Source organism: Diprion similis, chromosome 6, assembly GCF_021155765.1.
Source record: "Diprion similis isolate iyDipSimi1 chromosome 6, iyDipSimi1.1, whole genome shotgun sequence".
Classification (NCBI taxonomy): Eukaryota; Metazoa; Arthropoda; class Insecta; order Hymenoptera; family Diprionidae; genus Diprion; species Diprion similis.
The window spans coordinates 3,731,063-3,749,451 of NC_060110.1; the positions used below are offsets into that span (position 1 = coordinate 3,731,063).

At 32.5% G+C, this 18,389-nt stretch overlaps 2 protein-coding genes across 3 annotated transcripts; one reads left to right on the plus strand and one right to left on the minus strand.

The window, feature by feature from the left end:
- The first annotated feature begins 732 nt into the window (after positions 1–732).
- On the plus strand, positions 733–6,047 carry LOC124406966 (ras-related protein Rab-8A). Its single transcript, XM_046882713.1, has 5 exons — positions 733–1,008; positions 2,234–2,294; positions 4,082–4,220; positions 5,280–5,483; positions 5,744–6,047. Exons 1-5 carry the CDS (start codon positions 885–887, stop codon positions 5,840–5,842), a joined length of 627 nt encoding a protein of 208 aa, XP_046738669.1. The 5' UTR covers positions 733–884; the 3' UTR covers positions 5,843–6,047.
- A 6,699-nt stretch (positions 6,048–12,746) lies between these two features.
- On the minus strand, positions 12,747–15,476 carry LOC124406834. 2 transcript variants are annotated; one of them, XM_046882463.1, is made up of 4 exons: positions 15,241–15,476; positions 14,736–15,054; positions 14,173–14,350; positions 12,747–13,984 (listed from the first exon to the last, which is right to left on the minus strand). In XM_046882463.1, exons 1-4 carry the CDS (start codon positions 15,391–15,393, stop codon positions 13,747–13,749), a joined length of 888 nt encoding a protein of 295 aa, XP_046738419.1. In that variant the 5' UTR covers positions 15,394–15,476; the 3' UTR covers positions 12,747–13,746. The 2 variants fall into 2 exon arrangements, with proteins under 2 accessions (XP_046738419.1, XP_046738418.1); XM_046882462.1 differs by having other exon boundaries at positions 12,748–13,987.
- Positions 15,477–18,389: the final 2,913 nt, after the last annotated feature.

Here is an 18,389-nt window from a genome sequence, read left to right on the forward strand (position 1 = left end):
TGTTGGTTGAGTACTTTTTCCTAAATATGAAACGCTTCGCGATATTCCGTATCATCATTCTTGACTGCATGACTTCAATTAACTTCGCATCATTAAAATTTAAACGAACTCACGCGACATGAAATAAATAGATTATAATTCATACCAAGTTTATCTCTGACTTTGTGACGCATAAAACAAACGTCGTCCTTACAATACCATGATTTGATCAGCAATCGTCAATATAAGTGTGATTATAGAAATGCTCGAGTGAATCAAAATCCAAAGCAAACAATACGGAAGTATCTAGAAGAACCTAACGTCTAGTTAGCATTGTTGCGCCTGATTTTGATAGTTGGGATGCTTCACCGTTCAACATGAAATTAAATTGCTTGTTGGAACATATTTTCCGCAAAATTTGCACGCTGTTATGGTCCTATATTAGGGCAATCACGGCGAATAAAATTCCTGGCTGACAAGCTAGGATAAGATTTTAGTGATACGTCGAACGTTGGACCACGCGAAACAATAAAAATGTTCTTCTTGGCGCCTCTATATTCATTAGTCAAGAATTCCATAAGACATTCACCCCTTACCCTGCACGATAATATTTTTCAGCCACCGATAATTATTCTGGAAGATAAATAGAGTGCCGCACACTATAACCAATGCGATGTATGTACAACCTCCCTCCAGTTTCAGGAAAGTTCGCTGAATTTATAAGCTGGAAGTCGAACGGTGTGAGGAAAGCCTTACAAGTCGGGTTGAGCGCAGGTCCCGATCGATTCATCGCTTCTGAAAAGACGTGGAGCGAATAGCCTCCGTCGACGAGCGGCAACGAAGGACCGTCGCTCCCATCCCGACAAAGAAACAGCGAGCGTATTTTCGATTTTTAAAAAGTAAATATGGCGCTAGACTTTGCGGCTACCTACAAGGTGCTCGTTTTAGGAGATTCGAACGTTGGCAAAACTTGCATAGTTCATCGCTATTGCGACGAGCGATACTATGACACTTACATATCAACCATAGGTGAGTCTTTCTAGTGTACTTCGTCTAAACATTATAGTTCTGCAGTTCAAATTGTGCGTTATACAGTGTTGGTGCTTTTCGATTTTAATTTTTATTTCACGGGCTGTTGTTTTGTCACATGTTTTGACGAATCACTTTCTCAGTCTATGTCTGTCGTTCGGTATGCATTGTAGTTCCGATTTTTACTCTGAGATAGAAATTTGCTTTTCTAGGTACACTTACAGACTTTGACGGGTCAATGTTTGTAATGTATAGATTCGAGGCGCCTGGCTGTCTGTCGGGAAATACGTTGGGATCTTCTTAAACAACGCCATTTTGAAATTGAATAAAAATATCATTTCTTATCAGTACTCAATTCATGGTAGTGTGTTTTTTCGTTAATAATTTCTTGTTAACCTTCTTTTAAGTGGCAACGTTTAGTAAATATTGACCTGAATGATACTCCTGAAATCGTGTTCTACATTATATACTCTATATAGTTTCACTGTTGAGGCATTACGTACGATTTATTTCATAAGTATTATTATTTGCAATATCTCTTTACGACAGCTTATACAAAGTTTTCTTAGTCAATAAAATATTCTGCGTAGGCTACAAACGCAAGAGTCGTATCTTATAAACAGTTTGCAAATCCTGTCAATCGTAGGATCTTCCGTCCCTTTTTGTTCTCGTCTGCTATAATCATATATGTAGACAACTTAATCGACCTTCTTGATTCACATGAGAGATTTTTTTCTTCGTACCCATAAGGTCAGTTATAAAAAATATCGATAGATGTGACGTTTCGTGTTGACGATTTCGTTCATCTATGAATGTATTTTTATCATTGACCTTGGATACTAAGGGAAAAAAAGTATCTCATAATCATATATGCAATTTATACACAGTACCTTAAATAATAATAGTTGAGAACAAAAGAACTCAGGGTCTTCGTGTTGTTACTATAATTTTGATGTTTTTTACAAAATTTTTGCGGGTGAAAAGCACGTAATAAGAAATATTTATTTTCATAGTTTAGAAAAGATGTTGCGTCTAACTAGCGAATATTTTTTTCGGGTTTAAACCTAATGAAGGAAATTTTTATTAGCGTTAAATTTTATCGGAACTGCAATGATACGACTCATAAATAGCCAATGAAAATAAACTAGCAGTTCCGAGACTCAATATATAACTATTCTATATTTCTATCAACCGTACATCTGAAAATGAACATTTTTTTTTGTAGGTATCGACTTCAAACAAAAAATTATCAATTTAGATGGTACTCCGATTAAACTCCAAATATGGTAAGTAATTTTTGTTCTACGTCAACTGAGGCAAAAATAACATTAAATTTTATTCGATTGATATTAACTATAACATCTTACTAAATATTAATATTTATTGACGTTAACTCACTTGCAGTATTAACGAACTCATCGATTCCACCCAGTCTGTTTATCAGAATAAAAATATTAACTCCAGAGATTATGTGCTCGGTATTATTAAAATTGATACTCAATCCAACCGTTGAAATATTTCATCTTATTGATTTGAAAACTTTAGAGAGTCTCTATATTTTGTAACCTGTTGTTTTAAATAATTCAAATCGGGGTTAACTTTGTGTGTGACTTGTATTGTATACTTGAACCCAATAGAAGTTGTACAGGGTGAGTCCCTTCGAGTATCAAGAATGGGAGGGGCTTAGTAAACGCGAAGGCACATCCCTTTAACCAATCGACGGGGTGAAAGTGTGGTTTCACGAAGCGATACCAGCTGTACAATTGATAATCAAAGTTAGTTTCCCTACTTCACTTCGATGTGTCTGATCGCAAGCTCTTGTGATTAGCTCAGGGATCCTCGAAACGTTTATTCTGAAATCTATCAATAGTAAATACTAGCCGGATTAGTCGCTGTTGATATTTTTTTCCTGTAATAAGAAATTTAGTATCCTTTTCCGGTCACGATCACAGTCTGACGCAATTGTTCTGACCGTTGATTGTTGGCTGAAGGGATGTACCTTCGCGTCTACTAAGCCCTCCAATTTTCGAAACTTGAAGCGACTCACCCTGTACATGAAACAAAAATTACAGTTGAAAATTCTTAAAAAAGTATAATATGTACTCAGGTATACACTTTCGATTTTAGTTTTGTACTGTGAAATGCAATTTTAATGTTTAGTTTTGAAGTAACTTATAATCTGTTGACGCTTAAAATTGGGTTTTTTCATTTCAAAGCACATTTCAATCATCACATTTTATGGCGATGAGTAAATGTTTACTTTTCATTACCTAAATGATGATATATGAAAAGTATTGGTTTCGATCGAAAACGACTTTTCCTAATTTCAATGAATGTTGATGTTTTCAAACCTTTGGTATAAAAAACGGGTTTTTAGGAAAATGTTGATCTGTCAAAAGAAAATCCAAATTTCAAATTTATAATAACGCTTGCAATGATCTCGAAAATGGCAGGATGAAAAATAAATTAATATGGATTTACATGCGAATGATGGGGTATCAAATCAATATAACCATGTCCCATAACGTCTAACGTATATTTTTAACGAAACAAATGAAAATTCGAAAAATTTGAAGCACTTCGACAGAATTTATACGATGTTGATAAAAAGTATTATACGAATTACTATAGAACGGATGAGGCAATACGAAGTTGAGAACAATTTTATGAGACAAAAAAAGTACTTTTTTGATCACACAGTTCGCGCTCCTTCCAGTAAATGAGTTAGTTTATAAAGTAATGGAAAAATAATATCCAAGTTTTCCTATTTGTGGAGATGGTGAACTTTCGAAAATTTTCTTAAAAAAAAAAAAAAAAAAAAAAAAAACAAAATGCTTCTGAATATAGATGCAGATCTTGAAATACAACACCGAAAAAACTGTGAATCAAAAATCGCAGACCAAAATATTACAGCGTTTTCATTTTGATTGAAAATTCTCCAAACATATATGTATATGTAATTCTTGGGAGAGCAGGTTGATCAGAAAGTGACTAATTATGACAAGAACCTTTAGGCGTTATCTCTAGTGCCATCTCAATCAGATTTGAGGCTGACTCACGTTTTGTCTTTCAGGGACACCGCTGGCCAAGAAAGGTTCAGAACTCTTACGACGGCCTATTACCGTGGAGCGATGGGCATTCTTTTGATGTACGACGTTACTAGCATGGAAAGTTTCAATCATCTTTCGTATTGGCTTCGTAATATCCAAGAGGTAAATAACATTGAAGAAAAAATTACTATTAGTCGTCATATAAACCACCGCGTCGTAATAATTTATTAATGTCAATTAGTTTTCTCGATTCTTTATGAGTTTTCTTGTACAGAGAATGATTTACTACATTCTACTGGTAGAAAGTAAGCTTTGCAATAAGCTTCTAACAGGTCATACTAGATAACACGGCAATTCGACGGTTATTCTAATCATCAAAAAATACTGTCATTTTTTAGCGTCAATTTTGGTGCCGTGTTGCCTGGGTGTAATCACCAAAATTTTTTATGATTGTGTCTGACCTGTATCTACTATATAAATTTTTTCTAGAACTCATTTCAATTTTTAACTTTACTTGAGTTGCAGTGATTTAATAATTGTACATATGTACGTACATAAAATATTGTAACTGTTGGCAATATTTCTTACATATTGTGAGATACCATCATTATCATTTTACTTTTTCGTTCGAATTTATTTTCGGAAAATAATTCAACAAACGCTAGGTAAGATTTCTAATTATTATTATTTTTTGCTGGGAGATCTGTCTTTGTGAAATTGCACGACCTTTTTACCCTTCTTGTGTGTACATTAATTATACGAATTGAAAATCGATACAATGTTTTTCAATTTCTGCACTTTGCTCAAGCGAAAAAAATACATTGCCTGCGGATCAGTAAAATTCTAATATGGATAACAGACTTTGCTAGACGTTATATATAATTTAGACAATTAGAATTTCCTCTCGTGGCGTTAGAAAGCGGTCCTTAAATATATTGCAAAAAACCATTTTGAAACAAGTCATTCTATGAGTTGAGCATGACATTCCAGGTATCAAAAAGAATATAGAAAACGTTACAAGCTTGTCGGATGCAGATCTGTAAATTTAAATCCATACTTTTGACACAATCTATCGAAAAAATCATTTCTAAATAGCTAGCAGAATTCGTAGAAGTGTTTGTAGTTGGTGGCGTGATAAATAAAATGGCGTTAGCAGTACGAAAGTATTTTAAGTAAATTAAACTTAAAATACCCTAATGACAAGTATTTTTCTTTTTGCAGAATGCCTCGCCAGACGTAGTAAAAGTATTGGCAGCTAATAAATGTGACGCGACAACTCACAGAGCAGTTGATGCTGTCAGAGGAAATAAAATTGCTGAAAATTTCGATATGCCGTTTTTCGAGGTTTCCTGCAAAGAAAATATAAACATCGAAGAAGCGTTCTTAACTCTAGCAAGGAGAATACGAGAACAACGGGGTCGTCGAGTAAGTCATATATATACTGAATTCTACACCATCTAGTTCCGTATTTTTTTTTTTTTTTTTTATTAAAAATTTTTTTTTGCAGTACACATCTTGCTTTCTTCGCTTCATATCTAATAAAAAAAAAAATCTCATGCCAAGTTCCAATTAGATTCTCTATTTAAAAAATTTTAAGTTCAAGTTTAAGATAAGTTTTGGTTGTTGCTTTGTTTAATGATACATGGCGACTTGTAATAACATATGAAAATGTTTCTTTGTCAAAGGCAAGCCTATTCGAAGCTTCGGAAAGGGAAGGATCAAATGCAGTGATAACAGCTCAGTCACCGTCGCAGCAAGGCGATGCCTGGCGTTGCACGTGTTAGCCTGGGGCTTGATATTATCTGACTGCTGGGTCTTTAGTGACAGCTATATGAGGCTCCTTGAAAAAAGTGGTATGGTTTTATAATGCAAAGCTCAGCGATATTATGATATTTAAATGATATAAAAAGTATTGAAGTATTCAAAGTATTAAGGTCTTAATCTTAGGAACGTTCGTTCATTCCTAATTTTTAAGACTTATAGAAAAACGAGAAAAAGAAAAAAAAAAAAAACAAACACTTACGGAATTTTATATACGTACATAGTATTCATATGTTTTTTTTTTTTTTAACGTTGGCTGAGTAGAGAGGAGATCATTTTTTTCTCGAATCTTTTGGTAAGTGTGTCAATTTAAATGTTTTATTAGAAAACGACTCTGATTGTGTTTTTGTATATTTTTAATCCGCGATTAACTTGTCAGCTTGATATTTATTGGCAGTTCTGCTTATTGAGATATTCTTCAAAAATTCTGAAAAATTTCATTCGTTATTTCGATTATTTCAATGATTATAAATCCGTGACAGAATAAGTTGTTCATTTTACTTCATTAGTTTGTGAAATATTTGAAAAAAAGGCTTTAAATGTCCTCGACTTTGTGAGAAAAATATGATTGTGAAGACAGTGAAATTGGAACTGATTTTGAATAAGAATTTTCAGAAGTACGGTAAAAAATTTGGTATAAAGTAATTTCATCTTTTATACAATTTCATAATGTTTGTTACGGAGTAAAGAATACTGAGGATTTTTTTTTATCAATTCTTAAAACGATGAAACATTGATTTGTGTGAATCGAAGATTTTCAAAGTACATATTAAGAGAAACAGGATAGAAAATTATTCCACTGTGAAGCTGACCTCGAAACGCTCGCACACAAAACAGAACATTTGACAATCTTGAACGATTTTGTAAAGTCGGAATATTTTTCTTATCTTAATTGTTTAGCAAGTTCTTCTGTATCGTGTAACTCAACGTTACTTATGATATTATTAAAATTTTAATACAACAAATCACTTTCTAAGGAATCTGAGGATCTCTGAATACGTTCGCGTGAAAAATTTTGCAAAAAAATTGACTTACCGACCGGAAAACTTTAGACCAAATTATTTCGTCTGTATATAAGTATGAAAAAAAAATGCGATAACAGTATTGGAGTATAAGTGCTACTCTTACGAGGAAAATATGTTAGTTACAGGATTTGTCAAGCTTTAGGTTCATTTGATATTAAAGTAGTTGAAAATATGTCATTATGTACGTATATAAAAGCAGTTAATGGGGCACAAAATGCAAGATTAGTTGATTTATGAAACGGAAAAAATGAAACATTACAAGTTAACGTGCTTTTAAATTCTGTAGACATCGAAGGATTCAAAAGATAAATTAAGGACGTATAGAGCTACTATATTAAGGTCTACATATTCCTTATAACCGTACATCTATTGTACGCAAAAATGCAACGGCTTTATAGGACATTTGCGTTGGAGATTCAACCACATGTTTCCACATTTATTATTATTAGATAATAATCGCCTGCAGGTATAGAAAACGTAAAACCGTGACAGAAGAAACCTTCATCTCGTTGTCAATATTATGATTTTAGTTTAAAGTAAAATTGATAAACTTTCCATGCTGTACGTCAATTCTTAGATATTTTGAAAAACTTATAGAAGAACTCTAACTGCTTTCGGACGCATGAAAATAATGCTTTCAAGTTTAAACGGTTTAAAATAAATTTCAAATACCATTTTCGTGCTGCTATTGGGTTTTTTTTTTTTTTTTTTTTTTTTTTTTGTTACAATAGTGAGTCAAAACTACGTACATGAAGATGGACCAAAAATTGTTTTCTATAATATATATTCTAAAATATTATCTCACCAATCAATTATTCAATTCAATTGGGGCTTGTTTTGTTCAAAAATATGTAGACACAGTATTTATTTCCATATTTCTTTCATTGGAATGAATTTCAAAAACAGTTCAACTGATTTACTTTAAATTCGTTAAAAATTTGCCATGAAACGATTATTTTCTAGAAAAAATAGTCACCGTTTGAGGCTTAATTTTTCGTCAAGAATTTACCATTTCTTTATCTAATTACCAAATACTAAGATGATAATAAAATGAACGTGGAATCGTCGCATAGCGGACAAACAAGAATACTGTCTCTGAATTCGAAGTGACTCCGTTTGAGCCGTTTATGATAAAAGCGTGCATTGGGCACCTGAAAACATGTCTGAAAACGTTTCTTATAAATTAATTCCAATAAAAACGAATGCGGAAATGAAGATTGACGCACATACATGCTTTCGAATAAGACAAACCCCAATCGAATCGAGCAATTACTTATCGAGATACAAATTCCCAAAATTCAACCAATTTTTTTTTTTTTAACCGTCTATTCGTATATGTCTATTCCTGAATAGTAACTGATAATGAGATGTAAGATTGATCCGTTATTGTGATTCAGGTAAAGGCCTCGTGGTTAGGAATCAGTTGATTTGTATGTATGTAGGCGTTTGGCCTGACACTCACAAGGAGAGGATCAGACCTCCGGATCATGGATTCCTTAGCCCAAAAAAGCACTTCTGACGTTTAGTTCCATTCATCCATTGGGTCTGAGATAATAATATATCCATGATTTACATTAGAATTTAATGAAAACTCATATTTAAGTACAATGATGTACGACAGATTTTGTTTATTGCAGCATTTCATTCAGCAGAATTTTAATTTGATCAATTTTAACGGCACATTGGATGGAACTACAGACCAGAAGGTCTATATTTTGAGCCAAAGAAACAACCCTTTGAAGATTTTCACCAGAATCCCGGATTTGGAGGTGACTTTGACACTCTCCTTGTGAGAGCAAGTCGACGGTAAATATAATTGATAATCTTCGTTTTTGCTGGCAGAAACAAAAAAGCCTTCATTGTGCCTATTAACGAAGAAAAATATTAAAGCGACATAAAATAAGCTGCTTTGTATACACGGAGTAAATATCATAAATGGCGCATATAAGATACCTAAAAAAATTATTTGTGAAAATTACGTGAATGGGATGAGAACAACTATAGTGGAATTACAAAAAAATTTCCATAACAATATACATGTATTGCAGCATATGTGTATGTAAAAGAAATTATTCAATCAATTGCTTGAAGTGAGCTAAATCTAATTAACCGTTCATGAATCGGTACAAAGATAATCGATTTCTGACAGGCTTTGTATTATCGCGAAATAATGTATTATTGTTGCTTTTGTATATTTGTAACTTACAGCAATTTGTATAAACTCTTTGATATATGACTATCCCATGTGCTAAGCGTTTGTAGCTCGTTAAGGTTAATTAATTATGAATTGGGGCGGGTGTCTTGTTTAAAAACACATTTCGGTTTAAGAAATTTTTATTCAAGTACATATGTTGCTTCTCTAAACGCACAATTTATCGTCGACACGATATGATCTCTTAACAGGAATCGCCCAATTCCGTAGAAACCATTGCATAACAAGCACCAAAGCTAATCGATCTAGACTAGAAAGTATTTACTGTAAAATTACAATTTCTTTATACCTATTGTTTTCGTTAAAACGCTGGATCGTAATATTATCTCCGCCCCATAGGAAAAATTTTCTTCTCTTGAGCTGGTCTTTGGAGAAAATTTAAGAGCATTTTATAAAAATTTGTTACCATTTGTTACATCTCACGTTGTATTTTAACGCTTTTCGCCATAGTCCAATTTTACGCACTCTGGAGTGCCCTGACCAATATTAATTTTACTGCAGGGTTTATCAATTGTGCAATTTTAAATTTGAATTTAAATAAACGAAACCTTGATCAGTTATATTCAAGGCAAAACACTACCATGTCAATTGCTTATGCTCTTATCTGAACTGCGCAGAGGCCCATCCTCAAAGCTGTTTTATAAAAATATAATATCGTATCTATTACCCATGAACGAGGGGTTGACCTGCATTTTCGTAATCCGGTATGAACTACTCGTGAAATCTTATAAAGCATCTGTAACCTCGTGAAATAATCCGTTGAAATCCCATAAAATTTCTGATATCCAATGAAATTTTTTGAAATCCGTTGCAATTTTAGCAAAATCTAGTAGCGCACTAGTAATCACGTTGGTGTTAAATCTGTGAGTGAAGTAAAGCTCAATTTGAGTATTAAAGCCCGTTGATGAATACTAGCAAGCAATGTAAACACTAGTGGTCTCCGGTAATAGATATTACTCATCAGTTATGTCACAACCATAGGAAAAAACATGGCTAGTTATGACAGGTAAGTTGTTACAGTAAAATTGGACATAACATGCTTGAGCTGATGAAGATACTACGTGAAATATTGTATTAAATTTTTTCGAAAACTTTTAAGGAATTATTGAGAGACGGTATAAAGTAGCGAAGCAAGCAAAGTGGTTTGCATGAATTTGAATGATATTGTTTTAGCTTAAACTTTCAAGAAGATGTAAACTGTATAAAGCATTTTCTGGATATCGTACTTTTCATTTGCTATCAATACTACATACTGCCACTGACATATCCCTCTGGGAAGAGACTGGTGATAATTTTTTAGGGCTAGATACGTCAAGCTCTACAAGAATTAAAAGTGCCCTGGTAAAATTTTATTTGTGGAGATGATGATCGTAAGTTATAGTTACAGAATTATAATCATTCAGTGCATCCCATGTGTTGCAAGAGATGGACTCAGGTAATGAGATTTGCTAATGATAATCTTCGTTAAATTTCTGAATAGTACAATTTATACTGATTTGCGTCACGAGAATTTTATTAATAAGTCTAAACATAATTTCTACTAAAAATGTATTCATTTTAGTACGATCTATTATATTGTTAAGATATTATGTTGCTTCTCAAAACAAGTAAACCGTAAAATTTTAAGAATAAATTACATGGTCACATGAGTATACTTTATTAATCAAAAATACTTAAAAAAAAAAAAAAAAAAAAACAACAAGTAATTGTATTTGCTCGATCTAAATAACTAAAGTACATCTTATTCAATCTAAAACAAGATGCATTTGTTCAATTCACGTCTACTTGGATCTTTATTACTGATAGCACGTCTCGTGGAATTGAATCAACGCAGTTAAATATTTTGTTCGCCGGGAGTAACAACTGCTGGAAATTGTTCATTTATTACGAATTTCTAGAATTTAACTATTCTTTTTATCAATCAATTATATGCATAAAACTGTGATATCTATGAGGTTATAAAAAATGTGTAATTAAGTAAAGTTATGAATGGATTAATTCACATGTGAGATTCCAGCAAATCTTAATTAACTAATACTGCCTAGCCGATTCACGTAAATAGAATTACAACTTGGTATTAGTGACTTCATTTTCATTTTAACGACTTTACTTCTCTTTGTAAGAACTACCCCGCTGTGAAGCAACTCATTGAAATACAAATATTCTTCACACGTGAACATAATATTTTTGCAACGTTGCGTTGATTCAAGGATGACAAATTAAACGCGTACAATACTTCGGAGAACGTCCACCTGTCGATAAATTTTAATTTTCTAGATTTTCACTCAAAAATATGCTGTCTATAGATGATTATTGAGTTAAAATAAATCCCAATCTTCAATTCCTCTCGCCTATCTAAATTCAAGTTATACACCCTTGTGGCGTGGCGAAGCAGCAGCACGGCATCGAGAATTGTAAGTAGGCTATCAGCAGATGGTTTTAGATTAATTTTGCGAATAAAAAGTGCAGACAACTCTGAGTGCAAGCTGTGAGGCTATAGTTTTTTCACACGGATTCGATATACTGCAAAAAATACAATGAAAAAAGTTTAATAAAATTAAATATGGCCAAGGCTGATGAACATGAATTTTTTTGCCGATAGATGTCTCAGCGCCATATTTTCTTTCCCAAAAGTAATATTACATAAGATATCAGATAACACACCACTTTGTGGCAAAACTGAGTAGATACTGTACTTGATTGATAGCACTTAACGCGAATTCTATAACAATTTACACGCAATGTCGCTTAGTTTTCGTCAGCCTCAAAGGGATATTGGTTTTGTTTTGCTTAAAATAGTGGTCAGTGATCCATTCTGCGATTTTTTCAGCATTTGTACTATTAGCAATGATTGTATAATAATAAACATATGTTCGTAACCTTTCAGTTAATCACTTTGTAGTATAACTCGGTGTCTGAATGGATCAAAAATAAACAAGTACACTTTTCCATGTATTGCATGGACTTGTGTTGTTTTCTGCATTGAGAAAACATATATTTATGTTTGTAATATCTAGTATCTTCTCACGATCCAATTATTTATTGTTTAAATTTATATTTCTGATTACAATGTTTAATTACCTCATCAACAATCAAGATAATATACTCGAAAAGCAAAAACTTAGTTATCTATGGATCATATTATTCGGTTATAAAAAATGAACAGTTGGAAATAACATGGGAAAAACTATCTTTGAGGCAATTGTTTTCGAATTATTTGAATTTGATTTGGAGGGTGGGCGGCAAAAATTCGTCAACACCCTAAATAAGGACGACTCTAATGTGAGGTGTGGTGTTGAACGTACTACGACTACACATTGACAAATAAATTGAAAAAATTTAACGTCTTTATTTGATGCGGTATAAATCTTTATTGTGTACATATTGACTAAACTTTAAAAGGTTATTTAATGTATTACGATAGTACAATTCGTGTAAATTAACAGTGATCATTGCCAACGTCACATGCTGAACGAGAAATAATTAAATAGCGCTATTGAGTAATGAGGTGAGTCAAGAAAACAATCACATACATTCTGGGAAAATAAAATGTAAATATCCAGCTCTGTATTTTAGCAAAGCTGAAATGGAATTGTTGGAAGTTCAAAACCCTATTCCACCACTATGAGTTGCGTTAATACCGTGTTAGCCCGAATATAAGTCGAGGTTTTTGGTAAGCGACTTTACCCTTAAAAACCGTAATCGACTTATATTCGGGACTTTTTAGGGGATTTGCATTATCAACTGGAAATTCCGTTATCGACCGATAATTGTAGTATTCTCGCAACGCAATATTCGTGCACTGCGCGTGCGCGCCTAATCTCGAGAATCGAATATTCGAAGTTCAATTTTTTCTAAGCATCAGTCTGAAGTTGGAAGAAGCAAATTGTTTATCAGATGTTTCGTGCATGCAATAATTGAGAAAATGAATGTTTGGAGTGAAAATAGAATGGAGTGAAGGGTTTTAAAGACAAATCAAGTGCACAAAAACGTTCGTCACAGTTACGATGCGAACTTTAAACTAATAGTTGTGCGCGAAGCCGAAAACACCGACAATCGCCGAGATCCGTTGAAGTACGGTATACCGGAGAAAAATGTACGCGATTCGCGTAAAATGAAGCAAAAGCTAAAGTATTCTGAAATTCGACTTATATTCGGAATTAAAAAAGAACGTCCTGAATCAGCATTCAAAAATTGGGTGTCGACTTATATTCGGGCCAACACGGTAAGTTTATAAGAAGTAAATAAAACACGATCTACAGCTATCGATGAGGATAAAGTCGGGTAATTTTAGCTAGCAATAAAAAATGAACCGCCCTTGATATTTAACGTCGTAACTCACGATCAGTTTCACTCACTCGTTAGGTTTACTTGATCGACCGAATCTTCAGCCATACAATACTGACAGCAGTCACAATTTGAATACTTAAATAACTAGTAACACTTATTTATTTACAAATGTATAATTCCTAAGATGTACACTATTCAGTGTAAAGATTGTATAAATACTAGCGCATATTTCTTCCATCGTGGAACTTGAATAATATTTACAAAATTTAGTGAACGACTAATAATTTTTTTTTATCAAAGAACAAAATACCGTTCGCGCTTCTTCAAAAACGTATAACGACTAAGCAATAAAGTCATGAATATTTGGCGTTTTCTTAACGATTGCAGATTTTTTACTTGGTTTTTTAACAGAAGCCAGCGAGATGTTTACTACACCATTTGTCATAGGTCGTTTTTGCCAATCCTTTCTGATTCGCATATTAGTTCTGGAACTGCTTGGTCTTGGTTCATCGACATTTTGTTCAGGTATTTCCATGCTTTCAACTTCTGTCTTGATGTTAGGTTGAACAGAATTCGTACTGCTGAAATTAATACCATCTATGCAGTAGATTTCATGTTATAAAATTCTATAGCTATGATAGGTTTCTGTCGAACGTTTAAGAGATTTCATCCAATTTTGAAAACTAATTTATATATGCCAGTTAACAAATAAGAATATTTGTAAAACCACAATACAACTATCAGTTATCAACCTAATTCTGTTTACCTTGGCTCTTGTTGCGAAGAGTTGTGACTATCATTCAATGAAGAATCACATTTTTCCAATTCATTATGAACGTTCATCATGGATTTAAATGCTTCTAAGCATTCATTTGATTGTGTTTTATGTACAGAAATCTTATTCTCAAATATATCCACACTGTATGGCGGTGTTTCAATATTTTCTAAAATCGTAAAGAACATTTATAATTGAAAATTATATGTATATATATATATATATATATATATATATATATCAATTCACCAACTATTAATAGAACAATTTCTACGTCCTTAGATCGGCATCAGCCTGAATATCATTCAGATATGCGTTATGGCCTGAGTTCTCTTTTGTCGAATTTTATTTCGATTGGATATATACTGTCCAGAACAGAAATTTGAGTAGACAAAATAATATACCTGAAGTTTTTATCAATTAAACCTATGGGATTGGCTGCGTTTTAAACAATAGTCTGCCAATCTACAAACACAATCGTCTGAGTGTGAATTTACACTTGAGCTTGATGAATCGAAACTTCTAGTACATTTAAAATAAGTACAGATACTTACTTCTAATTAATTGAGCGCCGCTCAATTTATACTCCGCAAGCTCTTCATCTTTTCTTTTAATCAAATCTACAACAATATTGTGTTTACGTTGTAATTCCATCACAGATTGACACAACGGTTTTGTAATTTCATTCCAAAACTGCTGAGAATTTCCTTTCGTCAATTTTACATCAAATTTGAATGGAACATCATCTATGCAAGTTACAAGTTTGATCTCGTCTACGGATACGTCGACTGCGTATTTGGGTATATCGTTCAGCATGGTGTCAAGAGTTTCTTTAATGTCAAACGACTCTGAATCCAGCATCAAATTCAACGACTGAAAAATCAATTAGATGATTTTAAATCTTACGTAATAAGTACTTATTTAATTATTATTTTATAATGTTTAGGCTATTGTGAAAACATTAACTAGAAATTAAAGATACGGTAGATCCTTGTACAATGATAGGATTTTATAGATGTGAGTTGATTATATATATATATGAAAATAACAATGGCGCACCTGACATCGTAGTAAAGCAACATCTTTCGTTATAGTTTCCATCCATACTTCAACGAGATTGGATAATAATATTTTCCATACATTTTTGCTATGGGAAACGGATAATATATAATCTGCACTATTTATTTTAATATCTTTCCATTTATTCTCCATGAAGTAATTTTATGATTCTTTTCTAAGGAATGCGTTTTTCCTTCAAGACTCACGAACGTTACCAAATTTGCTGTCTGCTTTTTTGGGATAAACCTTCAGGTGTAACCGTATTTCTATATTTTTAATTAAATTGAATTAAATATCAATATTTTATTCTCATTTGTTTTTAAATAGTTTCTCATTTATTAATATTAGAATTTTCTTCTTAGCAATTTGTATTTTGCACTTTTTTTTTATACTCAGTAATGAAATTGTTTTAAACTTTAGGTTATTATGGTTTTTTAATGGATATACAGAAAATTCCGGAATACCGATGTTAAAATATAAAAAATACGGTATTCGGCTGTCACTATCGTTAATCGTAACATAACCTCAAAGCGGGTGAGAATTAATTGCAAGCATATATTCAGCGTTTCCGTCAATTTTCCGAACTTTCTTTTAGTGACCATACAAGTACAGTCAACTGCAAAAACTATAATTCCCTGGAGTTTGAAACGATTTCATCACTTTGGAGTGAAAAAGTGTGCAGCACGTTTCGCTGGCTTCGTTGGCAATGGAAAATCATCCAAAGATTCTGATTGGTTTACAAATTTTGGTGAACCAATCAGAATGCTTGGATGGTAAGAAATGTGAAAAATCTGAAAAAATTACACATCCATTAGAGGAGAGTAGAGAAGAAAAGTTAGCATGGAAATTGCAATCCGATAAGTTCCCACGTGATTGTTCCAATAATTGGTAATTGACAATTTTCACCAAAATTGACAAAAATTGTCGATTACAAACTATCGGAACCAAACGCATTCGAAACTCATATACGTACCTTTACTAAAAATCTTAATGTGTCAAATCACATATAATGTTTTGAAAGAATTCAGCGTGTAATTTATTGCATGATTTATTATTTAAATTGGATAAAATATATAAAAATAAAATTATTATGTTATTTCTTATATACTTTATCGAATTTAAATAATAAATCATGTAATAAATTACATAGTTAATTCTTTCAAAAACATTATATGATTTGATACATCACAATTTTCGGTAGGAACGTTATCAAAATGAGATGAACGCGCGACAAATTTGTTTCGGGCGCAGGTGGCGCCACCGGCAATTAAAGTGATCGAACCGAAAATCGGAGCGCGAGAGATCAGAGATCAGTTGACTGCTAACAACCGAAGTGATAAGTCGGTTCACACGAGGATCAAAGTCGGCGGAAAATATCAGTTTCGGAGTTACAAAATTCACGCTCAGGGATTTTGAATCAAAAGATTTTAAAGGTAAAATGAAGTAAGAAATCTTTGCGCTAAATATCTGAAATTTCAGTTAATTAGAATCACGCCGTCTGAACAAAATAAGCATTCGACGTAAAACGTAAATTTCTGATTGAGTTAATTTTCTTTTTGTACTATGTTTTTATTTTATTTTTACTTAGTTTGTACGATTTTTGTGGAATTGTTATTCTAAAAGTATAAAAGCTCAGATATCCGAGTTAATTTTGTTTTACGTTATCAATTTTTAATTTTCCGTTTGACACTTATTCAATAATCTAAGTCGATTTATCGGCCAAGTCTAAAAAAATGCAGCCTCGGTAGTTTCAATACCCAATACTGAGAAAATTGAAGCTCTGACAAGTGATCTTGCTCGAGTCTGCAAAACGCTTCAGGTAAGTAATTTGTGTGTTTTATATTGGCAGATCGAGTCTTTTCTTAACTGCAAAGAGGAATCCTTTTTTTTTTTTCACTAACGGATTATAGTATTTTTGAATAAACCATTTCGGCATTTATATATTCAAAGTGAATATATGTGTAGTTGAAGAAACTACATTTACATCCGATTTATTCCAATCTCACGAAGAAATTTTATTTGTTAATTTTGTTCTTTATTAATTTTCGAACAGATACTTTATGCAACTAATAACATTTTTCGTACCCTGATTCACGTATAATTGATAATAATATTCGTTTCAACGCCATTATCGAACGAAATTCCATATCTTTTTACGATAATTGACATTGTAACGTTCCTCAATGATTAATCAGTGTCCGTCAAGGTTGTTTTTGGGGGTTTTTAGGTACATATGACAAATAATTCATGCAAGTAGAAGGGTGGGGATCAAAACTTGGGAGGGTCAATATCGATATATCGAAATTTCAAACATGTGAAAATAAAATAGCGAAAGATGAATCGTTCAAAATCTTGATTTTTTGAAAGTGTCGCTGATTAGAATCCCACTCAAGTAGAAAAGTTTCAAAGTATAAAGCGATTAACGATTTATAGCTGACAGTTAAACATTTATTTACACATTTACATCGTCACCGATTAGCCAGTTTTCACATATCTAATTCATATCACGACAGTAGATACATGGGATACAATAAACTAAATGATATTAGTTAAAATTAAGTGCAGTCTGTGTACACTATTAATCTAAATAATCAACGTATAAATCATACGTACATACATCTTTTTTTTTGTATTAAGTGTAAGTTGTAAAAATATTTTTACCAAAACGTTTCACAAGCAAGCACATATCTTGTGTATGTAATGTTACAAACGATGTGCATTTACACATACAGCAAAGAAAACTATTCATTCTTTGGTACATGTAAATACTTACACAGTAATTCATGCAAAATATAGGTGCTAATTGTATATATGATTATGGCATTCTGGGTTGAAATCAAATACGTAGCTATAATATTATTACGATCGTACGAGAAAAACCCATAAAAAATAATTATCACAAGTTTTATCGTGATATGTAAATGCAAAAGGTGTTACAGTGATCTATTAATCGGCTGTTGTTTTTCGATTTATTCCAAAGTTTTTATTAATTTTGAAGTTATTGGAAAATCGTAATGGATATTTTATGGAAACCCATACAGAGCTTTTCTCGCAGATTCGCAATATAAACATAAATAAATTAACGAATCGAACACAGAAGTTCGCAACTGAAGTGTCTTTTGGCACGCTACTTGAGCTCTAACTAGAAC

Coding starts and splice junctions, on each gene's coding strand:
- LOC124406966 (XM_046882713.1), top strand. CDS start 885: ATGGCGCTAGACTTTGCGGCTACCTACAAGGTGCTCGTTTTAGGAGAT. Junction 4,221..5,279: donor GGCTTCGTAATATCCAAGAG/GTAAATAACATT, acceptor TTCTTTTTGCAG/AATGCCTCGCCAGACGTAGT. Junction 5,484..5,743: donor GAGAACAACGGGGTCGTCGA/GTAAGTCATATA, acceptor TCTTTGTCAAAG/GCAAGCCTATTCGAAGCTTC.
- LOC124406834 (XM_046882462.1), bottom strand. CDS start 15,393: ATGGAGAATAAATGGAAAGATATTAAAATAAATAGTGCAGATTATATA. Junction 15,055..15,240: donor TTGCTTTACTACGATGTCAG/GTGCGCCATTGT, acceptor TTGATTTTTCAG/TCGTTGAATTTGATGCTGGA. Junction 14,351..14,735: donor CGGCGCTCAATTAATTAGAA/GTAAGTATCTGT, acceptor TTACGATTTTAG/AAAATATTGAAACACCGCCA.